Source organism: Boleophthalmus pectinirostris, unplaced genomic scaffold, assembly GCF_026225935.1.
Source record: "Boleophthalmus pectinirostris isolate CB_2022bp ecotype Guang Dong unplaced genomic scaffold, ASM2622593v1 HiC_scaffold_16, whole genome shotgun sequence".
Taxonomy (NCBI): domain Eukaryota; kingdom Metazoa; phylum Chordata; class Actinopteri; order Gobiiformes; family Gobiidae; genus Boleophthalmus; species Boleophthalmus pectinirostris.
The window spans coordinates 24,980,938-25,008,149 of NW_026571095.1; the positions used below are offsets into that span (position 1 = coordinate 24,980,938).

The following is a 27,212-nucleotide window of genomic DNA, read 5'->3' on the forward strand; positions in this document are numbered from 1 at the left end:
CAAATAAGTATCTAGTTTCAATACTAGTTTTAGAATCAGAAAGTAATCAGATTTTCTATACTTTTGACAATCCTACTCTAAACATTTGGTATAGCATGTAATAATCCAAGTCATAAGTCCGTCCGGTGTATTTCCCAGCAGTACAGATCGGCTCTTATCTTGCTCCTTTCTATCTGCTCTGAGGCTGAGTGAGTAAACTGGCAGATCCTCTCATGTGAGTGAACTCTTGTTGCCCTCGGATACAGCAGCAGAGATAGAGCCGACCACAGCGTGAAACCACTGCACCACATCCTCTGCATGTTTAAGATCATAAACGTCAGCCCACCACCACAGTCTGAGAGCAAAAGTGAGAATTTTAAACAGGAAACACTTCTAAACTCAAGATTTGGGTTAGGTAGGCCTGTCATATTTTTGAGTATGAGCCTGGACTGTATTTTTTACCTTTATTTTGGTGTATAAAATGTATTAAAAATGGTTGCTGTTCAATTGTAGCTTGATTCATCAGCCGGTTTTACTTCATGGAAACCTTCTGACCTCACAGCATTAGAATTTGTTCGATTGACGGTAGGCAGGTACTTTTTTATTTAACCAATCGCTGCTATTTGGTCGTGACATATGTAATGCGCTGCTAACGGGGCTAATTGATATATTAAGCTTTTCCCAAATCCCGTAGGAAGAAGAGCAATAATGTCTTTCCCCTTGATAAAATTCATCAAAGATTCTCTTTGTTCCATCTTTAAATCCTCGATCTTGGGAATCATTGCCAACACAGAATATATGACTCTTTACTGATTGGCTGGAGCTCAGACTCGCACTTCTGGGGTTTTTACAAACCATCTAGTGTATTCTGATTGCTGACGTAGTTGCTGGAGAAATGAAATGAAAATGAGGTGGCACCAGCCTGGCTAGTTCAATTTTGTCAAAGCTGTTTTGTTTGTACATAACATATGAAGCAATTTAAATAAACACATTTTAAATGTAAAAATATGTATTTGGAATGGTGTCCATGCTTCAGTGGAACCACAACCATTGCGTGTTATTTGTCATTCGCTACACAATGCAATATATTATAGGGACAGGATGAAGTCTTCTCACATATATCAGGATGTATGTGTTAGCATGCTAGTTGTCATTAGTTTTAATATCAAAGCAAAACACCCTGGTCTCTGAAATTCAAAATTAGAAAAGGTTTTATTGTCTGATAATCTTGTGGGGGTGTTGGTGTAGCTGTTGTCAAAATAAGTCTGCTGCGTGCCGTCTGAGTCTAATTTGAAAATGTTTTATTGTCCAGTAATTAGGAAGTGCGTGTTGGCATGCCAGTTGCTGCCTTGCTGTACGGTCAAAGCAAAACTGGTCTCTGAGAATTGTGAAAATCACTTGTAAACTCATCGTGGACAATTATTGTGAATGTCTGGAATGCATAAGGTAAGTGAGAAATAACTTTGGATGACTGCACAGCATTTAAAATGAACTAATTCTGTTATTTCTGTTTTTTAAAGCACCTTTAAGAACTAGAGGAGGAGGGGCTTGACAATTTTAAACAAGCCTAAACTATACAGTGGAATGGCACATAGCAAAAAAAAAAAAAAAAAAAAAAAGTATTACAGGACATTTAAAAAAAAAAACAAAAAACTTTTTTCTGCATATTAAATTCTTACACTAATAATTATCTTTTGTGTAAAATTCATTAAAAACGTAATGAATTAGACAGTCCTTTCAAAGCAAAGATAGGCAGCATCATTCACATAAAGATTAATTTAATACTCGGGGCGGCTCTCATTACATACCATAGATTGGGTAGCACAATTAACAATAAGTGCAGACAGTTTTCAGATACAGGATTTGCTAATTATAAGCCAGAGGCCGAAGTGTGTTGCTTCAATTACACCTAATCGATATCTTTTGCCGTGATGTGCAGAGAAAGCTGATCCGGGCCTCCTGTTATCATATTAACACAATAGGCTCATCATCCTTCACCAGCACTGCAGGCACTCAACCCCCAATATCACTCACACACATCTTAAAGGGGCAGAGGGCTGGAGTCTTATGTGTTATGGTTACTTCAAAGGCCTATATAATGCAAGTTTCATTTTATATGGTTTTGAGAACACAAACTTAGGCTACGTTTACAGAAGAGGCAAAAGTGGAATCACGTCGCCACTTTTTATTTTGCGTTTAGACAAGCGTTTTCGGGAGGAAATCTGCGTGCATACAGTGACGCAAAAGTGTGAGGAATTCGATTTTGTATGCACGCCAGGCTGCTAGGTGGTGATGTGTGTGACGTAAATGCGTACGTGACATAAGCAGATCTGACCAAAGTTTTGCATCTTGGACAGTGTAGACGAAAATGCGACGGTGGAGCATATTCAACTTTTCCACTCTGGAGGGTGGTTTCAGATTTTTGCATTTTTAAGCCCCAAAACACCGTCACCGTCTAAATGAAAGGCACTTCCGATAAAATATTTTGTCATTTTTACCCACAAGCGTTCTCATGTAAACAGGCCCTCAAATTAGAATTGTTGTCGTAGTAATTAACATTTTAAAGGGTCCATTGTTTCGGCCCCAGTCCTCCAGTTCTGTGACTTGCTTTGTGTGTGTTTAATTTCTTTATCGTTCCCCTGGAATCCTGCTGTGAGAGCCCTGGTCCCTGATTGGTGGATTACTTTTACACCCGGCCAATCCTGCCTCACCTCCTGCCTCCTCCCCCTTATTTAAGGAAGTTGCCAGCACCTGTAAGGGGCTGCTGTCCTTGATGCTAAGCCTGCGTGACCTGTTCTGTGGCACAAAACTTATTGTATGTTAATTCTGTTGTTCTGTGTCTTAGTTTAGTTTATTTTTTGTATACTTTAGTCAGTTTTGTTAATTTACCTTTTACAACCCTGTTAATTAAAGATTACTTCTTTTATTCCATGTATCTTTTGTTGTTGTTGTTGTTGTTACTTCCCTGAACATAACGAGCTGGGTTGTAACATCCATATTATGTTATTATTTTTGATCTATGTTATAATGTTAGTATCGTGTTTCCTCATCAAAAACAGACCTGGAGTTGTGTTTTGTTTCATTCACACGTGTTTCAGTAAAGCTTTATTATTAGTCTGTCTACATCTCCAAACTTCATAATACTCCATTCCACCTTGTGATGTCATGAAGCAATAGTTTTCTGGTTAACAGCTACCTTTTTACTTCTTTAGATTGGAAATTCCAGGTCCAAAATTATCCAAATGATTCTAGTGAAGGTGTGTGGAGTCTAAAAACACAACACTGGAACACTTCCTGTATTATCACAAGACATCATGAGTATTTTCAGTGTGAGAACTCAACCTAAATATGCAGAGTTTGTGTGTTAAACATGTGCAAATAAAACAAAAGACAACTCCAGGTACGTTGGTGATTAGGAAACAATTATAAAGTACTGTAGATCAGAAAATAGCATGATACGGGCTGTTTAACACAAGTACACTCATGTTAACGCGACACGGCCCGGTATTATATTTCTATGAAGTGATCCTGTTCATAGACTGAGCTGGAGTTGCCTGGAAACCTCACGTGTTGTTTGTTAAAGGTGCAGCGTGTAGGATTTAGCGGGATTTACTCAAACTAATCAAATATGTTCACGCTCAGAATGAGAAGAGAAGGAGACGAAATTCATTATAGCCCTACTTCATGATGCAGAGCTGTGGGTTAAGAGCTAAAGACTGCAGACTCAAATCAAAATGAGTTTCTATCAACACACCTTAAAATTAGCTTGCATTTTCTCTCACATTCATCACTTACAGGAAGGGATGGCGATAACACAATTTGGGAGACTTCAGTTCTTCAAAAAGCATGGAGTTTTAAAGCGGAACTAAACACAAAATCCACTTTTCACAACTAAACTGTGTGGTGCTTTAAAGGTGCACTATGCAGCTTTTTGGTTGGGGGTCCGTCACCTGCTTGTTTCTACGGTTACGTCGCTGCTCTGCCTGAAATGTTCCACAGTATGACATTAAACAGCTCTCTCTACCTTACATTTATTCAATCACAAGTGGTTTTATAGCTCAAAAATACATAGAAAAAGAGGCATTCTGACTGTGAGCGGGGGTGCCTCTCCACAGATCTGACCTGTAACTTGGCCTGGTTTGGTCTCCCTGAAGATAGAAAGACTTAATGCCATACTGTGAAACATTCCAGACAAAGCAATAACATCTACACACATTTTTTTGGAGCAATTTTAGAGTAAACCATAGGAAATTTGCAGCTTTCTAGTGTCAAAAACAACAAAACAAAGTGAATGAGGTAGTAGGTGACATCACACAAGACTACCCTGATCACAGCTATGCGTTTCTGACTACAAACACCTGTCTGCAAGGGCGGAGTTTGAAGTGTGGATACCTGTTAGACCAATCACACTGCTCCTTACAACACCAGACTCCGCCCCTCCTTCTCCAAGTACTGCCCAGTTTAACAGCTCTATTTGAAATGTGTTGTGGGAGTTTATGTGTTTAATTCCACCTTAACCCAAAAAGTAACACAGTAAAAATATAAACTTAAAATGGAATATTCAAAGTTCATAATACCCCTTCATTTTTGCTCAACAATTACAGGTGCACTATGTCATTTTTCTGGTGTCTCCATAGAGATGTTATTGCTTTACCTAGAATATTACACAGTAGAAAATTAAACGTCCTGTTTTATGCAAATTTGACACGTTAATTCACACATGTTTGAGCAACCCTTTATTCTTAGTCTGTCTACATCTCCAAAGCTCAAAACGCTCTGTTCAAATCTCCAAACTTTTACAGAGAAAATGTAAACGCATGATAAAAACAGGGCCCCAAATATATTGTTCCATCTACTTAACCATAAGTCCGTATCATAATTATCGTGACAGGTCTAATTTCAAGGTATTTTTAAGCACTCGTAGTGATATAAATGCTACAGATTTAATGCCATACTGTGCAACATCCCAGGCCAAGCAATATGATCTCCATGGAGACAAGCAAGTGACAGACTCTACACCTGAAAAGCTGCGTAATCCATTTGTTTTTATTGCTATAATCAGGTTTTAAAGAAGCACTGTGTAAAGAATCCCCCATCTGCTTGTCTCCATGGTGATTTTATTGCTTCGGATGTTCCGCAGTATGGCATTAAACAAAGATATCTCACATTTATTCAATTACAGGGGTTTTTATTTCTCGAAACTACCACAAAAACTTGTATTCTTAGTGGGAACAGGTCCACACCTCCACAGATCTGACCTGTAACTTGGCCTAGTGATGTAGCTGCTTGTCTCCATGGTGATTTTATTGCTTTGGATATTCCACACTATGGCATTAAACAAATATATCTCACATTTATTCAATTACAGGGTTTTTTATTTCTTGAAACTACCACAAAAACATGTATTCTTATTGGGAGCAGGTCCAATTCTCCACAGATCTGACCTGTAACTTGGCCTGCTGATGTTGCTGCTTGTCTCCATGGTTATTTTATTGCTTTGGGTGTTCCACAGTATGGCATTAAACAAAGATACCTCACATTTATTCAATCGCAGGGGTTTTTATTTCTCAAAACTACCACAAAAACATGTATTCTTAGTGGGAGCAGGTCTATTTCGCCACAGATCTGACCTGTAACTTGACCTGGTGATGTTGCTGCTTTTCTTCATGGACATAGTTAAATTTAATGCCATACTGTAGAACATTCCAGGAAAAAAAAGCATTAACATCTACATGGAGTCAAGCAGTTGATTCTTTAAAGTTTCCATATTTTCAAATCCAATTCCCCAAACAGTATTTCCCCACTATAGTCCTGACTCCTCGCGCCCACAGAAGACAAGGAAGCACTTTTCTGTCTGTAGAAATCTTTCACATCCTCTTTTAATTTGCCTCTGCCGGCTGTGAGAGCAGTGGTGCGGACTTAACACGGACTACACAGGAGATCTGGGTCTGAGGATTAGCTCTAGATCAATCTACATAAACCTCCCCATGGCTCCTCTGCTATCTCCTCCTCTCCTCCTCCCTCTCTCCTCTCCCTTCCTCTCCTCTCCCTCTCTCCGCCCTGACAGAAAGGGTGCCCCCCCAGAGAGCATTGTGGGTAATTAAAAAGAGGGCACGAGCGGGGAGGTTAGAGGTGATCATGAACCGTGCGGACCGATCCCAAATGGATTTCCACAACGAAAGGTCTGCAGAAAAAGAAAACTGCGAAACCATATTCTGCCACACAACGCGTTTTCCAAATTATCTATGGACAATATTAATTCTTGCTTCTAATTAACACAATTGAATTAAACAAACTGTGGTATTAACCTTTGCTTCAGTTTTTCTTTCATGTGGATTCATGATCAAGAAATGAACTCTAAACCAGAGCAACACATCTGCATTTTGACAGCTAATTTTACAGTTATATTATGCAAAGTCAAGTTAGAATCTTGCTACTTCATCAAAAACATACCTGGAGCTGTTTTTTGTTTTATTCTCACAGTTTGAGTAACCCCAATTCCACCTTGTGATGACATCAAGTGGTAGTTTTAAAGTTAACAAACCTTTATACTTGTTTTTTTTTTTTTTTTTTTTGTAAAGATAGACAATTCCATGGCTGAAATCATTCAAATGATTCTAGTGATGGTGTATGGGGTTTAAAAACACAGTGTAGCGCTTCTCTCAAACATAAAAGACTCTGTTCCACCTTATGATGTCATGCGGTAACACAGGAAGCGCTCCAGTGTCATTTAAAAACCCATACACCTTCAAAAGAATCATTTGGATGATTTCAGGAATTTCTGGAATTGTCAATCTCTACTGAACTTAAAGTAAAAGGTGGGTACTGTATGTATGGACTGAACCAGGACTGAACCAGAACTAAGACAGGTCTAACTAAGACTACAGCAGGACTGAACCAAGGACTGAACCAGGACTAAACCAGGACTAAACTAGGACTGAACCAAAGACTAAACCAGGAAGACTAAACCAGGTCTAAACCAGGACTAAACCAGAATCAAACCAGGACTAATCTCGGACTAGGACTTGGAATCTAGGACTGCCCATGAGAGAACCCCAAGCCTGTGGAGCAGGGTGTCCACAAAAGTATCAGCTGCGATTAGCCCCGTGGGGCACGGAGCTCTGCAACCGGTCCAGTTGCCTGCGGTCACCTGACGGTCTACACGGGCGCACCTTCGGACCTGTCCCGACATTTGGAACTGTAACAATAGCGTTTTACTGCTGCTGATATTGCGCTGATTTTAGCGAATTAGTATGAAGAAAAACGAAAAAACCACCGCTTCAATTCATTTGTACCATTACCTATTACCATTTTTTTTCCCTGTAATGCCTTACATTACTGCGTTACAGAAAAAAGCAATGCATTACAATAATTCAATACTTTTATAACGCATTACTCCCAACACTGATAGACACAATACAAAGGTTACTCAAATGTGTGAATGAAACAAAACACAACTCTTTTTGAGGAGGTACGTTAGATAGTGTTATAATACAATTTATAATACTCACAAGAGTCAATATTACTTAATATAAGACCTTTAAATTTCCTTTTTCACAACATTTTCCTAAGATATTCCCAAATGTCACTCAAGTCTAAAATTAGTCATGAAAAATGTGCATTCATTCAAAACAACAAAACAATTAATAGCAATTCTCACATCTTACTAAAACAACCAGCTCGGGTAAAACCAATATCACTTGCCTGAAGAAAGAGCTGAAAGAGCCGATTCCTGTTTTGCATAGTTCACATTATCCTGCCTTCTCTCTAAACTGCCAATCAATAAGCAATGCATTTCTTCCAGGTATTGTGAATGTCATGCTGAAGTCACAAAGCCTATAAGCCTACCTTGGTTTCGATTTGCAACACCGAGAGACGAAGCATTACCCCGATCTGTGCAAAAATATGAAAGGGACACATTACGCTGTGCTGTTGGGTGATTCATGCTTCCTTTGGAGATGGGAACGGCATGCATTCATTCAGCGTACTCCCCATACTTTCAATACAGTGTGGGCAAACTATAGGGGACGTGCTTGGTTCTGTGGTACGTATTTTCCAAACAGTGGGTAGGTTAAAGGAGGCATGCAGAGAGAAAAAGAAATTACATGTGCGGTACTGTGCAAAAGTTCAAGAAATGCTATGTACAAAGTAAATTACTGTATATTAATGTTTGAAAATACATACAGATTGAAAGGAAAAGGCTACTGAGACATCTGCCAAGGCACTGGTCATGTCTTGCAATTGTTAAAGAGGGGGTATTACACTTTTATGGGGTATTAACTCCTAACATATAACTTGTTTAAAACACCATGTTACCTGTTCTTGTTTTGAAAATGCCATAAGGTACTAGCATGTTTATGTAGTTCATTTTTGATACTTCCCATCCCTTTGCTCTACAGAGACCTTTGCCATTGCACTGGTCATTCCTTGTAATTGCAATTAAAGAGGGGGTATGACATTTCTCATGGGGTATTAACTACTAACATACACACACATTAACCTATTAAGATCACCATGTTATCTTTTATTGTTTTGAAAATGATATCATGTATTAAAATGTTTACCATGTTTTTGAACTATAAGGAGTACTTAAAATCCTCAAATTTTCTCCAAAATTTACAGTGCACCTTATAATCTGGTGCGCCTTATGTATTAATTCTGGTTGTGTTTACTGACCTCGAACCAATTTCATGTGGTAAATGGCGCTCAAAAATCTGTCAAAATGTTTTAGTATGACTTTGGTAAACTACGAAGCTGCAAAGATTGACAGATTGTTGGAGCATTATGGCAATCGTAGTCAGGAGCCTCGCAAGTTAGTCTAACAGAAGTTGACCGTATCAGCAGCCCAAGGAACGATCTTTTTTTCAACACTTATAGTTTATGCAAATTAGCCATGTGGCTTTAAGTTTTGTTGCTGTAAAAGGTAAACAAATGTGCGTAAAGCTGCATTAAACACATTATTACTCAATGTATATTTGAGTCCTCCTCTTAGGAAATAAAAAAAAACAAAACTTAAATTATCCACCTACTGTCACATTCATAATACACATTTAAAACCAAGACAGGGAGGTAATGCCGAGCGAATTACGCCTTGATCTGCCAATGGATCGTTGATGCCTTGGCTAAGGGCTCAGTCTCACGTGTCGTCCATTTGTTTTGTCCATTTGTTTTTACTTAATATCACTTATAATCCGGTGTGCCTTATATTCTGAAAAATGCAGTAACTTTCGTTTTTTCCCTTTACAGCGTTATCACAGCAACATCTGTGTGCATTACATTATGAAACTACTAAACATTGTGTCATATTTGTGAAGTTGTAGTATATTGTTATGTATTGTGCTTTTGTTTATTTATGGGGAATTGCAGTGTGGGAGCATGAGTGACGTAGGTTTGGGTCTTGGACAGAATCGTACTGCTAACCAATTCTAATCATTCTAATCATTTCTTTTTTCAGAAGTTTGTTTTCATACCTGACAGTTTCGACTGCTCAAGAGGCTCTGAATAATGCACGAGAGAGATCGCTGAATTACTCAAATATGCATGGATGACATATAAAACCCCTTCAGGCATGTTTTGGATGAGGGAACAACGTTATAAGATGGTAGAAAGCCCCTAAAATCTGATTTGCATAATACCCCCTCTTTAAAACGCACTTCGGTGTGAATTTAATTTGATCCTTCACCCTTTAATGACTTGCCAATAAACAAACATTTGCTAATTAAATGAGTACAGATGATTATATTAGATTTCTTATATATCATAGCACACCTCATCCTTTGCACAGAACTGTACATGGTGCCTATGGCAGTTCTCCACAGCGGTACGCCCCCCCTCAGACATGGACAGGTGGAGAGGTGCATTATGGGAGCTTAAAAAATGGCTGGCTGAGAGTCTAGCTTTGGGCAAGTGTCTGACTGTGAGCTGGATATTCTGTTTTGTTTGTCAGAGCAAAATAAATGGTTATCTGAGAAAGAATATGAACAGAGCCAAGAAGACCAGAGCAGAGTAGCAAATGAACCAGCATTAGATCACATTAAACCACACAGGACACGGGTTTTGTTGTTTTTAAAATGTTGTGGTGACATGTGAAATCAATGCACATTTACTAAACATTATATAAGCAAAAAACACATGCAAAAGAGTACTGATACTTTGCAGCTGATGTCATCAATATTCACTGGGGGTGATGCTAACTAGAGGCACTGCTCTGTCTGAAGCCCTGTTACCCATGTTAGACTTTAATCTGAGCTTTGTTTTAACACACTCTGACCTTAAAGAACTGATTTAGCTGGAACTGCAAAGGTGAGCTAATGTGTACTGTTAAAGGTGCATTGTGTAACTTTTCTGGTGGAGGGTCTGTCAAATGTTTTTCTTCATGGTGATGTTATTGCTTTGTCTGGAATGTTTCACAGTATGGCATTAAACCTATTTAAAAGTGAAAAAAAAAATGCATAGCACACTCAGATGATTTAAAAATAATTAAAAAAAGCTTTTGGACATCACATCATCCATCAGAGTGTGCTACGCATTTTTTCACTTTTAAATTGCTGTTCCTTGCATTTGCTCGCCTGATTCCTCAACCAGTTTCACTTCATGGAAACTGTCTGACCTTGCAGCATTAGACTTAGTTCACTCGACAGTAGGTGGGTACTTTTTTTAATTTAAGCAGTCGCTGCTATTTGGTCATGATGTATGTAATGCACTACTAACAGGGCTAACTGGTATATTAAGCTTTTCCCAAATCCTGAAGGAAGAAGGACAATAACGTCTTTCCCCTTGATAAAATTCACCAAACATTTTCTTTGTTCCGGCTTTAAATCCTTGATCTCAGGCTGTATTACCAACACAGAATGAATGGCTCTTTGCTGATTGGCTAGTGCCCGGACTTGCTTTTCCAGGGTTTTTGCAGACTGTCTAGTGTATTCCGATTCCCGACCTAGTCCCCGAAGAGAAATGAAATTAGGCGCACTAGGTGGCACCAGCCTGGCTACGCATTTGCACCTCTACAAGAACTTTGGTGTGTGTTTTCTGTTTCATTTGATTAAACCTATTTATCATCATAGAGACCAGACCAGACCGAGTTACAGGTCAGATTTGTATAGAGAAAGAGCAACCCCATTCACAATCAGAATGTCTGTTTTTCTTAGTATTTTTCAGTAATAACTCCACCTGTAACTTAATAAATGTAAGGTAGAGCTGCTTAATGTCATACTGTGGAACATTCCAAGCAGAACAATGACATATCTATAGAAACAAGCAGGTGACAGACTCCCAACCAAAATGATTGTGCTCACTCTGATCACAGTCTCTTGAAAATGTGCTGTTCAAATCCATTATATATTTTTTAATGAGTTTTCAGATCATCTTAAAACTTATTTGGCTGTGTTTGCTAATGCGTGCATTGTGTCAGCATGGTAACTCCTGAACATTCTGCCATAGACATGCATGCAGAAACCCCCTCAACGTGATGCCACTGCAAAGTATCAATAGCGTTTCAGTTAGGGCAAGGCAATACAGCAAACAAATTGTAAACTGTTTTGTATATGATTCTGCGCACTTAAAAGTCAATTATGTAACATTTCTGTTGGGGGGGGGTCGGCCATCTGCTTGTTTCCACGGAGATTGTATTGCCTTTCCCCAGAATTTTCCACATTATGGCATCAAACATTTCCGTGGTGAGAAGTTGTGCGTTGTAAAGCAATAAAAAAAACTGTAATTGAATCAGCAGGACAAACAAATCTAATGCCATACTGTGAACCATTTTAGGAAAAGCAATCTCCATGGAAACAAGCAGGTCGCAGAACCTCCATCAGGAAAATGAAACAATGCACATTTAAAGGCAGTAAGTGTATATAAATAATAATACCATCAAAGTTGTAATTTAGCTCTAAGAAAATGGCGATATTGCCCAACCCTAATTTAAGCAATAACAACATCAGTAACAACATGTTCAGAGGCTAGAGACGTTTAAACCTCTTTTTAATTACACACTTTACATAATTTACAATAATTTTACATACAAATCCACGGGCAGGGGTGGGTAGAGTGGCCACAAATTTTACTCAAGTAAGAGTAACATTACTTCAAAATAATAGTACTCAAATAAGAGTTAAACCTGTATTTTTGAAAACTCCTACTCAAGTAAGAAGAACTTAAAGAGTAGTAATTTGAAGTTAATGAAATTGGAAGGATGAAAACATTAAATAATGCACGAAGGAAGTATTACTCAAGTAGGCGTAAAAGTATACTGTCCTCTTGAAGGTACAGTTTCTTTAAAAAGTTACTTAAGTAAAATCTGAGTAAATGTAACTGAGTACTACCCACCTCTGTCCACAATGCTGTAATGAACTTTATCTGTGGTGCCCATGTTCTTAAAATAAACTGACATTTATTAGGAGAGGAAACAGTCTCACGCCTCGCTGTGGTTGAGTTCTGTGTTTTATATTAACACTATACATTTGGCTCGATAAAATGGGTTCGTATTGATCAGCATGCAATTTTAGAAAATTTTGATCAACTTACGCACTGGTCCGTGACTACTGGGGATACCTGTGGAGACAAAAAGAAACAAACAAACATTAAAGGTCCTATATTACACAAAATGGATTCTTGTGAACTTTAATCCATGTTATAATATTGTGACCTGATCAAAAACATGCCCAGAGTTGTGTTTTGTTTCATTCACACATGTTTGAGTAATCCTTTGTTATTGTCTGCATCTCCAAAGTTCAAAATGCTCTGTTCCACCTTACGATGTCATGCAGTGGTAGTTAAAGCGTACGCAACAACAACAATCCACAAGTCTTGATATTCCTGTGTAACTTGTATCTGACATCACCCATAGTTAATCTAACACTGAACTCTGAAAAATGAACACTACCAGAGTAAGACTTGGTGTGGACTAAGCTTGTCAGTGCTAAATTTCACCCCACTCTTCAGTTCAGAATTCAGAAGGAGCACCTGGTGTGGCCTTCATTTTTCTCCTCATTTCAATAAGGTCTGCTTTTTTAAATTTTGCATTTTAGACAGCTATAACTGTAAATTGTAAATTAGTTAGCTACCCACCTGCACACATTAACACCACAAAGTAAAATATGTATTTTCTATCATTATTTGCATTTATCCTACGTAAAAGAGAACAGACACACAACATTTTTTATGCTTTATTTGAAATGCAATGAATAAGTTGTGCACAGAAGAATTGGCCCACAGCTGCGCAGAGCCGAGAGAGTCTCTTCTTTGGACCAAACAGGAAGTTGTTCAGACGATTGTTCATGTGTTACACCGTGGCCTTCTGCGCTGAGCTGCACCCCCTGGAGTTGAACAGACCTATGAAGTCCAGGACACGATCTGTCTCACATTGGACTGAGGGTTCTGCTCCAGTGCAGTCTTCAGTTACATCAGGTATCATCATATGACTGTAAGGGTTGAAACTCTCCTTCTATAATGTTTTCTGAAAACACAGAGGAGTGATCCTGGACAGATCCTGGGGCTGTCACGTCCTTCTGCACAGGAAAGACCTCAGTCTCTGTGAGAACCTGAGATGGACCACCAGAGTTTGAGACAAGTCCCTCATCAGGAATGTCTTCTCCAAAAGCATCTTTGGTCTTCTAACAGTAACAGTAAGTAACAAACTAAGATCTTGTTAATAACAATGCTTCGATACGAATAAATGTGCAATTTTTAGTTAATATTTCAAAGACATTTTACCTGGACATCTCAGGTCCAATATTTCAGGTCCAACAATCAGCTCTGTGACTGGTCTCTGTTTCTGGATCAGTCTCTTGGTCTTGGGTCTCACACAGACCCTGCTCCTCTGATCCAATCCGGATATTGAGGAGGATGTCAGAAGACAGACTGATCAAGTCCAGGACATGATCTGTCTCACATGGGGCCAAGGTCTCATCCAGGTATTCAAGGTCCTTATAACACAGTGGAGCACTTCCTGTGTTACCACATGACATCACAAGGTGGAATAGAGTGTAGAACTCAGCCTAAATATGCAGGGTTTGTGAGTTAAACATGTGTGAATGAAACAAAACACAACTCTGGGTATGTTTTCAATGAGGAAACAACATTATAACGTTGATCAGAAAATAGTGTAATATAAACCCTTTGCAACTTTGCAATCATCACATTTGAGTTTTTATTTTTTCACATCTGGCTTTGCAGAAACTGATTAGCAGATTCAGAAAACCTGCCTGGTGCTGTGTCCAGTGTCCGCCTCTGTCTGATGATAATAATAGGCCTGTATTCAAGGCAAAATGTCAACAGAATCAGGCTATAGCCAGTGTTTTCATCACAGCTTTCATTAAGGCTCAAACAATGGTCAAGTTTCTGTCCACTTAATCTGTTATGCATTGATTTATAGGGGCTGTATGCATTTCATGTTTTATGTACTCACTCATTTCACAATATAGTTTTGTTAAAGTGTTAGTATGTAACTTTTTGGAGGTGGAAGCTCCTCCAGGCCAAATAAGAGTCAGGTTTGTGGAGATGCAAGTCTGCTGAGAGCAAGAATGCACTTTTCTGTTCTATGTTATTATGTGGTTTTCTCATCAAAAGCATACCTGGAGTTGAGTTTTATTTTAAGACTCCCGAAGCACTTTACATGGTATTTTTCTTTCACTTCAAATGGTTCGAATGAATGTGTGTGGAGTTCAAAAACACAGTGGAGGACTTAATGTATTATCATAACATCACAAGGTAGAACAGAGTGTTTTCCATTTGAGAGAAGAGCTCAAGAAGGACCATGCAAGGTCTGTGTGTTAAACATGTGTGAATGAAACAAAACACCACTCCAGACGTGTTTTTGATGAAGAAACAACATTATAACCTAGATCAGAAAATAATGTAATATGGGCTGTTTAATAGATTTAGTTAGTTAGTTTTTTTCACCAGTTACTTTCTATATCAGAGCATCTCAGTTCAACATTGATACAAATAGATTACACAGACAAAGTGTCATTTGTTCAGGTATCTTCAGTGAGAAAGAACTGGTCCTAATTAGACGAATGGCCTTTAAAAAGCACTCGGATCTGCTTCATATGGGTTTTACGTGTTTTTTTTTTCCAGCAGTTTGTGACATGACTGGGCCTGGTATTACAGTAAAAGGCAGGATAAGTCACAGGGACAGGAGTGGACTCTGTTAAAGGTGGTGTGACCCAACTCAACACAACAGTGGACCATTAAGAAGAGTGTACTGAACTCTTACGATATGGAACTAGTGTTTTCACGATACTAAAAATTCAAGCTTGATTTCGATACTAAGGAATCGACTTGATACTCAATCCTGATTCTGATAATGCAATACATTATTAAAGGGCCCAAACATATCTGGAGTTGTGTTTTGTTTCATTCACACATGTTTAACACTCAAACCTTGCATTTTTAGACTGTGTACTTCTCTCGAACAGAAAACACTCTGTTCCACCTTGTGATGTCATGTGGTAATGTAGGAAGTGCTCCACTGTGTTTTTACACTCCAAATTAACTATAATATTGGATATATTATAGTTAGTGTTTCTTATGTAGTATACTATGGAACAAGACTGTATGAAACTATGTGTGAACTTTTTTTGTTATTATAATGGAATGGAATGAAATGGAATTTTATTGTAAATTATGCCAAGTTGGACCCCAGGAAGAATAGTCTTTACCCCAGTAATGACTAATAGGGATCCAATAAATAAATAAATAAATACATAAATACATAAATAAATAAATACATACACAAGTAAATAGATAAATAAATAAATACATAAATAAATTAACACTTTCACTAAAATTATTATTAATATAATTTCAGCCCTGGCCAATCTGCCAATCTCTATGAAACAAAAGGTATCATCTTCATGACATCACAAGGTGGAACAGAGCATTTTGAGCTTTGAAGATGTACAGACTAATAATAAAGGGTTACTCAAATGTGTGAATGAAACAAAACACAACTCCAGATATGTTTTTGAGGCGGTAACAACATTATAACATGGTTTAAAGCTCAAAAGAGTAAATTTTGTGTAATATGGGAATTCTAAAGAACACTCTTTCTTTAGACAATAGAATGTGTTTTGTTTAGTTTTTTTTTTCATTATTATTATTATTATTTTTGTGATTTTGGATTTTTGATCGCTGCACTTTCTTTTATATTACCATGTGGTCTTATATCTGTGTAGACCCTCAGTCGTTCAGGTTGGTTCCATAGAGATCCATGGGTGTATACTAGTCTATATGCTCTTAAACTTGTTCTGATACAGCTCAAGATCATTCTAAAGCTATTCAGGAAAGGTTGATTTCCGTCCTGTCAATGTGATTATTTTAGCATCAATACCTGCTCAGATGAGTATCTAGTTTTGACACTAGTCTTAGTATCGATTAGTATTTTCGATACTTTTGACGACACTACTTTAGACATTTCCTTGTCTCGTATATGCAGTTAGGCTGGCCCTGTTCTCCATCTGAAATTTTGACATAATCACATTCTAGAGAAAGTAAACACAGCCTTTTGTATACTGCAGCCTGCTTGAATAGCTTTTGTACCTTTCAAAGAAATAGTGCACAGATGCTGAGCTATTGGACATAATGGTAGTGTCTCTTTCAATAGATCTGCACTATAATGCCTTGATTACGGTTGTTATGGCGATCTGTATAAGGTAGTTTATGTTTTTACCCTGCACTCAAAAAATGGAAAACAGAGGTGTAATGAGGACAAGTGCATAGAAAGTCATGGTAAACACAAACAGATATATTTTGTAAAGTGGTAATGTTGTATTTTATGAATCAATTTCAATAGATTTTTGGAGTGCAGACTGACAGAAAAGCACGGTTTATGGGCACAACCTGGCCAAATTACAGGTTGGATCTGTGGAGAGACAACTCTACTCCTTGTAAGAGTGCATGTTCTCCAAGGTTAAATGTATGTGATAAAAAAAAACAACAACCCGCATTTAATTAATACAAGGGAGATATGTTTAATGCCATATTGTGGAAGATTCCAGGCAAAGCAATAACATCTCCACTGAAATTATTTCTATCTCCTTCCACCCACCAGAAAAGTTGCATAGTGTGTCTTATGTTTTTTTAATGTATATTACAAGCAACATGTATTTACCAGAGTAGGGTGGAGAAGCCAACAATTATACTCAAGTAAGAGTAACATGACTTCAAAATAATATTACTCAAGTAGAAGTGCAAAGTAGTGGTCCAAGAAATTACTCAAGTGAGAGAAAAAATAGTGTTTGGGAAAACTACCACCCAAGTAAGAGTGACTTAAGGAGGAACAGTCAGGACATAACATCTGATTTATAATTTGAAGTTTATGTAATTTGAAGGACAAATTAAAGCCGCAAGCGACATCGAATGGCCGTGCTACTCCCTCAGGATGGTGCTGACACGCCACTTGTCTCTGTGTTATTGTGGCTTTGGGCTGTACTTGTCATTCACCAACACACAGGTCCTCCCACTGACTTCCATTCATTTTAGCAGTTATAAATATGTGCCACGGGTTGCTTGGATACTGCTGTTAATGCCAGTGTAGCGACCGAGAGGACAAAGTTGAGCATGCAGCACTACAAGTACTGTGAAAAGTGCAATTTCTTTAAACGGTTACTCAAATAAATATAACTGAGTACTGCCCACCGTATTGACTAAGCCCAAATGTTAAACCCTAGAACAAAACAGACAAAGCCACATTTTCTGCTGGCCTAGACCAACAACACAACAATCTACTTTAGCTTTTGCACTTGTCGAGATTAAATTTGAAAATCCCAAATCTCCAGCTCAGGTTCAGGTGGCGGGCCCCTTCTTTGCCCTCCTCTGCACAGCGCTCTGGCCCTTAGCAACCTGGAGTCCCATTTTGGACAGCAATTTATGAAATGAATGACCGCCGATGTCTATATATATATATCCCCTGCTCGCCTGTTTAAAAATGCAATAGAGCCTGTCTTGTTCGGTTAAGATTAATGACTTTGAGGAAGACCTTATGATGAATGGAAGCTATTAAATTATAATTACATTCAGCAGATATGCCATATTTGTCTCAATACATATTCTTGTTCCTATGTAATATCTATGTGAGGAATTTAATCTTGTAACATAACCAGCTGGTGGAGAAAATGTGCACAATATGGGCCAAAATATGCACAAATTAAAGGGCCCATCTCATGCAAAATCAACTTTTTAGAGCTTTCTACCTTCTAAGAGTGATTGATATGTGGGCTTTGTATATGTCGCCGAAGTGGATTTTAGATTGATTTGGTGTTTTTTTAACAAATTGCAGCATATTTCTGCCACCCTCCCACGTGACAATGAACTAAAGCAGCTACAACTATGACGCAGCCAGCTACACCTATGACACGTTTGACGTAGCAGAATGCACTTCGCACCCGCCCTCCACCCCCACTCCACCTCCGCCCCGCCTCCTCCAGTGTACACGATATAATAAGTTAATCTACTAGCATTTATTAATACTTTACCAATCAGTAATGTTCAGCTGATGCTGACGCTGTGCTTGCGCTTCGTGCACCTCCATGTCCTCGTCCGATTCTGGGTCAAACATATGCGGCTGAATGTGCTGTATCGCCATGATGAATACAAGTTTATTCCTACCGCTATCAGACTGCAAAACGGGTTATTTTAATAGAGACATGGCTGTGTGGCTGGCTGAGATGGGCAGAGAAAGGGCGGCTCACTCAGAGCCTACGTCACGTTTGGAGGGCGGAGCCTGTGCTTTTTCTGGACGGGCAGGGGGGATGAGCAATAGCCGGCCTTTCAAATTCCTGGTCTGTGACTGCCTCCAAGAAATCAGTAAGATTTAATAACTATTGCGTAAATGAATGTACCAAAACCCAAATTGTGCTTGTATATGTGCAGAAGATACAATGTGAAAAGGTTACTCTATTTTCTGATTTATGTTATAGTGTTGCTTCCTCATCACAAACATTCTAGGAGTTGTGTTTTATTTCATTCACACGTTTTAACACAAATTCTGCATATTTAAACTGAGGCTTCTTCTCTCAATTAGAAAACACACTGACTAGAATCATTTGGATAGAGATACAGTCATAGAAATACATCTCTCAGCTATATATAAGAGGTCATAAGCATTAACAGTGATTGACATGACACAGGTTATCTGTTACATAAGGGTGAGTTGTTGTACAGTTGTATAGAGTCTAATGGTAGTCCTGTATTTCTCACTGTGCGAAGCTGTAGGAGTCTATTAAAACATAAACTACAAATCTATAACCCCAATGCTTATCAGAAACATCACAATCACACATTTTCCCCAAATCATTCAACTCTAACACACTTTCATGTTCTTCTGTAACTAGCTAAAAGAAGAAAAAGCGAATAATTTTGGGGAAAAGTACGCACATTTCTACACCTGGGGACCTAATATCTTGACGTCATTCTCGGTGCAGGGCATTATTGCGTTTTATGCCAGAGCCAAACAAGTGCTAATATTGCTTTTGATATGGAGCTCACCCAGGTTTCATCAGTTGGGTGCAGATGCGGCCCTGTGCACTGGAGTTTTTAATAAAGGCCTGTCAGTCTACGGCGCCTCCACTCTGCAGGGAGGCTTATGAACCAGGAGAGGAGCAGGGCTAAATCCAGCAATATCTCGCTAGGGTTCAGACGCAAACAAACTCCCACATGCAATCAAGAGGGCCGGACACCAACACAGGGACAGTCTGTACGGCTAGTGGCGAGAGACACAGAGATTAGTTGGACTTACTAATGTTTTTTTTTACATCTTAAAAAGTCCATATTACGTAGTTTTCTGTTACAGCGTTGTTTCCTAGTCAAAAACGTACATGGAGTTGTGTTTTGTTTCATTTGGATAAACCATGCATATTTACACTGTGTTCTTACCTCAAACTAAAAGCACTTTGTTCTAACTTGTGATGTTGAGTTGTAATACAAGAAGCGCTCCATTATGTTTGCAAACTCCACACACCTTCACTAGAATCATTTGGATGATTTCAGCCCTGGAATCTCCAATCTCCACTGAACAAAAGGTAAAAGGTAGATGTTAACTTGAAAACTACTGCTTCATGAGCATTATGAGCTTTGGAGATGTAGACAAACTAATAATAACGTGTTACTCAAACGTGTGAATGAAACAAAACACAACTCTGTCTATGATTTTGAGGAGGTAACAACATTCTAACTTGACTTAAAACTTGAGCTTAAAGCCCCAGGTATGTTTTTGAGGAGACAATATTTTAACATGACTTCAGAGATCACAGTAAAAATGTATGTTTTGCAATAGATTTTGTATTTTATGAAATCAGTGCTATACAGGTTTTATGCTATACTGGGGAACATTCTAGGCAAAGAGTTAACATCTCTGTGGTGACAAGCCAAAGTTACGTAATGCTAGCTTGATTCATCAGCTGGTTTCACTTCGTGGAAACCATCTGACCTTGCAGCATTAGGATTTGTTTGCTCGACAGTAGGAGGGTACTTTTTTATTTAACCAATCACTGCTATTTGGTCATGACGTATGTAATGCGCCGGAACACTGGTGGTGACCAAGTAATTGCTGGCACAAGTTTCACTGTTGTTTGTGCGAATTGAACTTGCAAATTAAAGCTGCAATAAAAAATGCAAAGTTTGCATTTGACAAAGGAAGTCCAAAGGAGGAGTGTGGGCAGTCTGTTATCTCAACTTGGATTGGTTCAGCTCTTCACTGATTGGCCGGTGTGTGGTCTACACTTCCGGCGTTCTTGCAACCCGTCTAGTGTATTCCGATTTCTGACCTAATCGCTGGAGAGAAATGAAATTGAGCTGAGGCACTAGGTGGCGCCAGCCTGACTAACGTAATGCACCTTAATCTTCTCATGTGTTTTAAGTCATCAGAGAATTTACCTCAGAATCTGCAGCCCAAACCTTTGTGAGTCTGTGTGAACCAGGACCATAGGATCAGAGCCCTGAATCTGCATCCATCTGGACCCTCATCCCCATCCATCCACTTACACACGCCACACACATACACACACACACGCACACACAAACAGATACTCACACATCAACATTAACATACACACAACACAGCTACACACACAGTAGGCCTAGCAGCTCCTCCAGTATTAGATTTATGGAGGCATTGAACCCCCGCCTCTGGCACAAGGATTTGATAAATGTGACTCAGCCTCGGTCCAAGATTATAATGGGGATAATGCAAAAGAGCGCCTCCTGCCTCACAAACACCACGAGACCCGTGATACAGATTGGTCTTCATTTAACGCTAAATAAATAGAGCGGTTAAGGAGATGCGCACATATGACATTCTGCACAAAATGCTACAGGCTGCGAGACAATAAGCCGCTTTTGCACGATGGTATTTATCTGCAGGAGAGAGGACGTGATGGAAACAAATGTGGCCCCTATAAGACAATGAAGTCATATATTATTGTAATGTACACTACCAGTCAAAAGTTTCTTACACCATCTCAGTGTTGTTGTTTTTTTTTACTATTTTCTACATTTTCTACACGCGCAGAAGACATATAATATATGTAAACACTAAAATATATAGAAATGCAGTATGTAGTATATTCCAGGCAAAGCAACAGAGGTGGGACCAAGTTGTTATTTTGCAAGTCTCAAGTAAGTCTCAAGTCTCAAGTCTTTGACCTCAAGTCTGAGTCAAGTCCAAGTCAAATACAGACAAGTCCAAGTCAAGTCCAAGTCATCTGTTTTGAGCTTCAAGTCATTTCAAGTCTTTAAACCAAAGTACCAAACGTAGCTTAGCTTTTTGCAATTTATATGAATTTGAATCTAAATTGTACTTAAAAAGTCAAGGTATATTTATGTATAGAGTATTTATAGAGTTGTAGAAATTAATTTAGTTAATTATTCCTTTTAAATGTCTTGACAACATAGTGTGAATCATTACGGTCACAATAGAAAGCATTCAGATTCTTCCCAAGTCTTCTCAAGTCACTGACCGTCAAGTCCAAGTCAAGTCTCAAGTCATAAAAATAGTGATTCAAGTCTGACTTGAGTCCAAGTAATGACTTGCAAGTCCCCACCTCTGCAAAGCAATAATATCTCCATTGACTCAAGCAGGTGACGGACCCATACCAGAAAAGTTACACAGTACATCTTTAAATATATGTTTCTGTCATTCTGGTAACATACAGCTAAAAAAATCTGTTTAGTATATTGTGAAAACTGAATGATAAAAAATCAGTTTTATGTCATACAATCTACAATGTGTTCTCTTATGTAGCTATATGAATAAAGTCTTATGCTTAAATCATATAACAACTGTCATCGGTAATGATAATGACTAAATTACTTAAGAACGTCTTGAACTTGCATTAGATAAGTCTGCTCAAAAATAATAAAAGCTCTTTGCCTAGTGTTACTACAAGGCAAACGGTTATAGAGTATATTTAATAAGGCTTACACATATAAATGTAAAAAAAAATTATTACACGTTTTTGGGACATTCAAACAGAAACGTAAAAGCAGCCTTGTTTAAATTTCTTGCTTCTTTTTGTTGACATAATATTATAAAGTATTATAAATACTAAAAAATATAGGGAGGGTATTTTGGATCTTAATTAATATTTGAGTAAACTAGATCTGACTGAAAATGTGCATAAAAATTCAAATTCCGTCTCATTTTTTAGAGTTAAAACTTGAATAAATCAGACTTGGAATTAAATATCTCTGTAAGTTTGGTGAAAATCTTATTAAGTCCAATAGTGTACAGTTTGTTCTATATATGTTCAACTTTGAAGTCGTTATGTCCCTATTGGAAGAAAAAATTTGAGAAAAAATTTTGAGAAAATGGCTTTTGAAGTTACAATGTCCTATATAACTCTACGGACGCAGGTTGATTAAATTAAATATTAAAACACCTTTCAGAGCAGAGTGGACATTTCTGTTGTTTCCACATGAATACATGTATGCCAAGAGACCAAACTGACAAAAAAATGAAGTCTGAAATATCATAGTTTTGCCTATCTGCGTCTCCCCTTAAAATGAAAAATCCAACACAATAAAGTTTTGGTGAATTATTTCTTAATATAGAGTAAGTCAGAATACACACAACCTAACATTGTATTCACTTGGTATATAGTGCTATGTATTCCCACTCCATCCACACACGAGCAAACTTGATCTAAAACACATTATCTGAGCAGACAGAGGGTCGATGGACCATTTACATGCTTATTAGCTCTCAATATTTTCTTACTGAAGGATTCATAAAATGTGCACCGGAGCAGATTGAAAATTCCTTCCAGATCAGAGGCAGAGTCTTTGCTATTCTGGACAAGGTCTTATGTGAATGAAGGATCCAGCGTTTTTCCAATAAACAACAGCTATCCCAAACTACATTTTCTGAGCTGTATCAGAACTAGTATAAGTTCACAGAGACTAGTATACGCCCATGGATCACTGTGGAACTGACCTAGATGACTGAGGGATTACACAGATATAAAGACACATGGTAATATAAAAGAAAGTACTATCATTTAATGTTGAAAATCACATTCTATAGACCTTTTTCACAACGGCTGGAAGTGCTGCGATGTAAGGTAAATGCCATGCTTTGTGTTGGATTTTTTTTTGTATGAAAAATGCTCTATAAATACAGTTTGATTGACTGATTGATATGTTAATGCTTTTCTATGGAAAAATATCTGAAATATGAAAATGTCTTGAATATTTTAGTTACATAAAACTGCCCCATTACCAAATCTTCATCCAACAAAGTCGACAAAGGACATATTCTGTCCATGAAGAAATGATCTACAACTATCAAGGTAAGAAAGATGAAAACTAACGTTATGGTCATGAATAAAACATAAGTAACTTGTTAACTCTGACTTTTAGAATTAAAATTAAAAGTCGATTTCGTGATGTAGATATTAGCACAGATAGAGAGATTTGTGCACTTCGATGTTCACAGAAGTCATGTCTATCATTAAACTATTTAAACGGCACAAATCTCTCTGTCTATGCTAAAATCTACATCATGTAATTGATTTTTTAATTTTAATTGTAGATTCAGTCTGAGTTCACAAGTTACTTATGTTTTATTCTGGACCATAATGTTAGTTTTGCCCGGGAATAGTTCACTAATGCGTCGTCGTTGTTCGCATTTACGTTTTTGTCTTTCTTACCTTGATAGTTGTAGATCATTTCTTCATGGACAGAATATGTCCTTTGTGGACCTTGTTGGATGAAGATTTGGTGATGGGGCAGACTTATGAAGTTGGTGGAAAATATGCGAGACATTTCCACAGATATTTTGCCATAGAAAAGCACGTTTACCCCGGCACTTGTGGCTGTTGTGAAAAATAAAGTCTAGGTGTTATTTATTATCATTGCGATATCAATAGAAAGTACTGACAGTCTTTTTTTTTTTTTTTTTTTTTTTTAATGCATAGTGACTGCTGGTTTAATGCCATACTAAGGAACATTCCAAACAAAGCAATAACATCTCCACTAAGCACAGTTAGGCAGTGCACCTTTGTAACCTCCTCAAAAACATACTTGTGTTTTATTTTATTCACACATTTGAGTAACCCTTTATTATTACGTCTATGTCACCTACTAGCCAGGCTGGCACTACTTAGTGCCTCTGCTCAATTTCATTTCTCTCCAGTGACTAGGTCAGGAACCAGAATACACTAGACGGTTTGCAAGAACCCCGGAAGTTGTAGACCATGCACCAGCCAATCAGCGAAGAGCTGTGAAGCCGACAATTACTTGGACACCACTGAGCATTCTGGAGCATTAGATATGTCACGACCAAAGAGCAGCGACTTGGTTAAATAAAAAAAGTACCCTCCTGCTGTCGAGCGAACAAATCCTAATGCTGCGAGGTCAGTTTCCACAAAGTGAAACCAGCTGATGAATCAGGTTAGTCATCTACGTCTCCAAAGCTGAACATGCTCTGTTCCACCTTGTGATGTCATGAAGCTATAGTTTTCAAGTTAACAGCTTTTACTTTTAGTTCAGTTGAGACTGGAAATTCCAGATCTTGAATTATCCAATTGACTCTAGCAAAGGTTTAAAACACAGTGGAGCACTTCCTGTATTACCACATGACCTCACAAGGTGGAACAGAGTGTTTTTACTCTGAGAGAAGAACTCAGCCTAAGGGTTTGTGTGTTAAACATGTATTAATAAATGTTTCTGATGAGGTAACAGCATTATATCATCAGAAAATAGCATAATATGGGCCCTTTAAATATACACATCTTTTATTCATATAACATAAAGATTCTTAGCCTTTATCTGACACTTGTTAACACGTCTGACGCTTACATTACTCATTGCTGTGTGTTTAACCAAAAGCTTTATTCATTCTAGCTGTGCAGACTACACCAGAGCTGCAGGCAGTGCGCAGGGTCTTGAAGTGGGCCATTTGCATAGCTCCAGGCTCCCTCTCATTTGTCCCCGGGCTTCAGCTGGGAATATTTGTGTGTGCAATAATAGAAGTTACACATTTAACTTTTACAAACTGTTTCTAGTCTGTTGCATGAACTACATTGCTCCAGGTTGAGTTTTATAGCAGATTCTGGCATAACATGAATGGATGAGTCAGGTTTAGTGAAATCACAGAGTTCTAAAAATGTCTGGTGCTTCGTCATCCAGGCTAATTCAGTAAAAAGTTTAACTGAGGTCATATTAGAAGTACAAAACGTCAGCAGAGGGTGGAAGGACCGAGCCTACACGTGCACCAAGGACTGAAGGAGTTTAAATGAGGCAAAAATAGTAGTTATAGGGAGCTGACATGTGCTTTGAATGCTCATCCACCATTGTTCGAGTCCAGTTTGGTCCAGCACATACTGTTTTTGTGTCCTTGATTAAGATACAGCATCAGTATCCATGGCTAGTACTCTCACCCTACAGCAAGAAGGTTGTGAGTTTTTCTGTGTGGTGTTTGCATTTTTTCACTGTGTCTGGGTGGTCTAACTGTAGGCACTCTAATTTTCCTCATAAACCTAAAACATAGACAAATCGTCCAACTAAGATAATCCATTAGGTTTATTCCCCCCAGACAGTTGTGAATCGATGAGGATTAGTACTAGTTAATTCTTGGAAATATGGTAATGGTAAATTGTCAAATTTTTATGTCTTTTTATAGATCACAAACTTAATGTTTAAATCCTGCATATGCCAGAGTCCTGCACACATGTTTGGAGACTCGCAACAGCACTACACCCGCCCATTAACACGTGATTATATCAAAGTTAAATCTGCACCCGCACAAACCCATTAACATTCCACTCGTTACTCGCCCATGCCCATGATAAATCGGGGTCAGTCCATTAATCCGGCAGCCCAATAGTCCAGGACTAAACCAGGACTAAACCAAGACTAAACCAGGACTGACCATACGCCATGTCATTAGTGGATTATAAATATATACACGCCGCAACTGCAGAGCCAATCTCTAGGACTACACCAGGACTGGACCATGACTGGACCAGGTCTAAACCAGTACTAAACCACGAGTGCAGCAGCCGAGCTGATCACCTCCGCTGATGGTTTTATGTAATAAATACATTAAGGCCACTCTCAGCCTGGTCTGCTGGAAAACGACCATGAAATTACACTTGTTTCCAGGACAATGGACACTTTGGAAGTATTTTTCTCCTGTTGTTTATTTGATTCACATGCCCCACGCATGTGTAATCACTATCCGCCCGCATACCTGCCTGTAAAATTCCAGGTTAAAATCCATCAGTTTCAGCAACTATCTGGGGGATACCCAACACAGTGCAGAACTCTGGCATATGCACGCTTTATAAAGATGACCCCAGGTATGTTTTGATCAGGAAAAAGACATCATGACAATAAAAAAAAAAATTAATAAAAAAATGCAGGCAAAAAATTTGACATTTTGAACAGTTTTAACCGACTAAATGCTCACAGTTGAGGGGGTATCAATCTATGGGGTGTTAACTGCACATTAACACATAACATATTTAGATCACCATGTTTTCTTTTATTGTTTTGAAAGTTCAAAACCACATGATAAGTTCACCCTCCCTTTGCTCTCTGCATTCAGAGGCTGTCACAACACAATCAGTGTGTCTTCCGCTAAGGTTTGTGAAGTGTATTGTATCACACTTTTGTATTTTTATTGACTATTACAGTGTGGGAGCATGGGTGATGTCGGCTTTTGGGCTGAGCTTTGGAGAGGATCGTACTGTTAACTGTAAGGAGGGTTTGAATAGGCCCTGGGAGAGATTACTGAA

At 38.3% G+C, this 27,212-nt stretch overlaps 1 protein-coding gene across 1 annotated transcript in view; it reads right to left on the reverse strand.

Moving 5' to 3' along the window:
- LOC110164125 (netrin-G1-like) overlaps positions 1 to 27,212 on the reverse strand; it is a 131,094-nt gene that overhangs the window by 14,250 nt on the left and 89,632 nt on the right. The window contains exons 4-5 of the mRNA XM_020929148.2: positions 12,502 to 12,528; positions 7,828 to 7,872 (exon numbers count right to left, since the gene is read on the reverse strand). Of these exons, the coding sequence (XP_020784807.1) occupies positions 7,828 to 7,872; positions 12,502 to 12,528 (72 nt within the window). The remainder of the gene's footprint in view (positions 1 to 7,827; positions 7,873 to 12,501; positions 12,529 to 27,212) is intronic.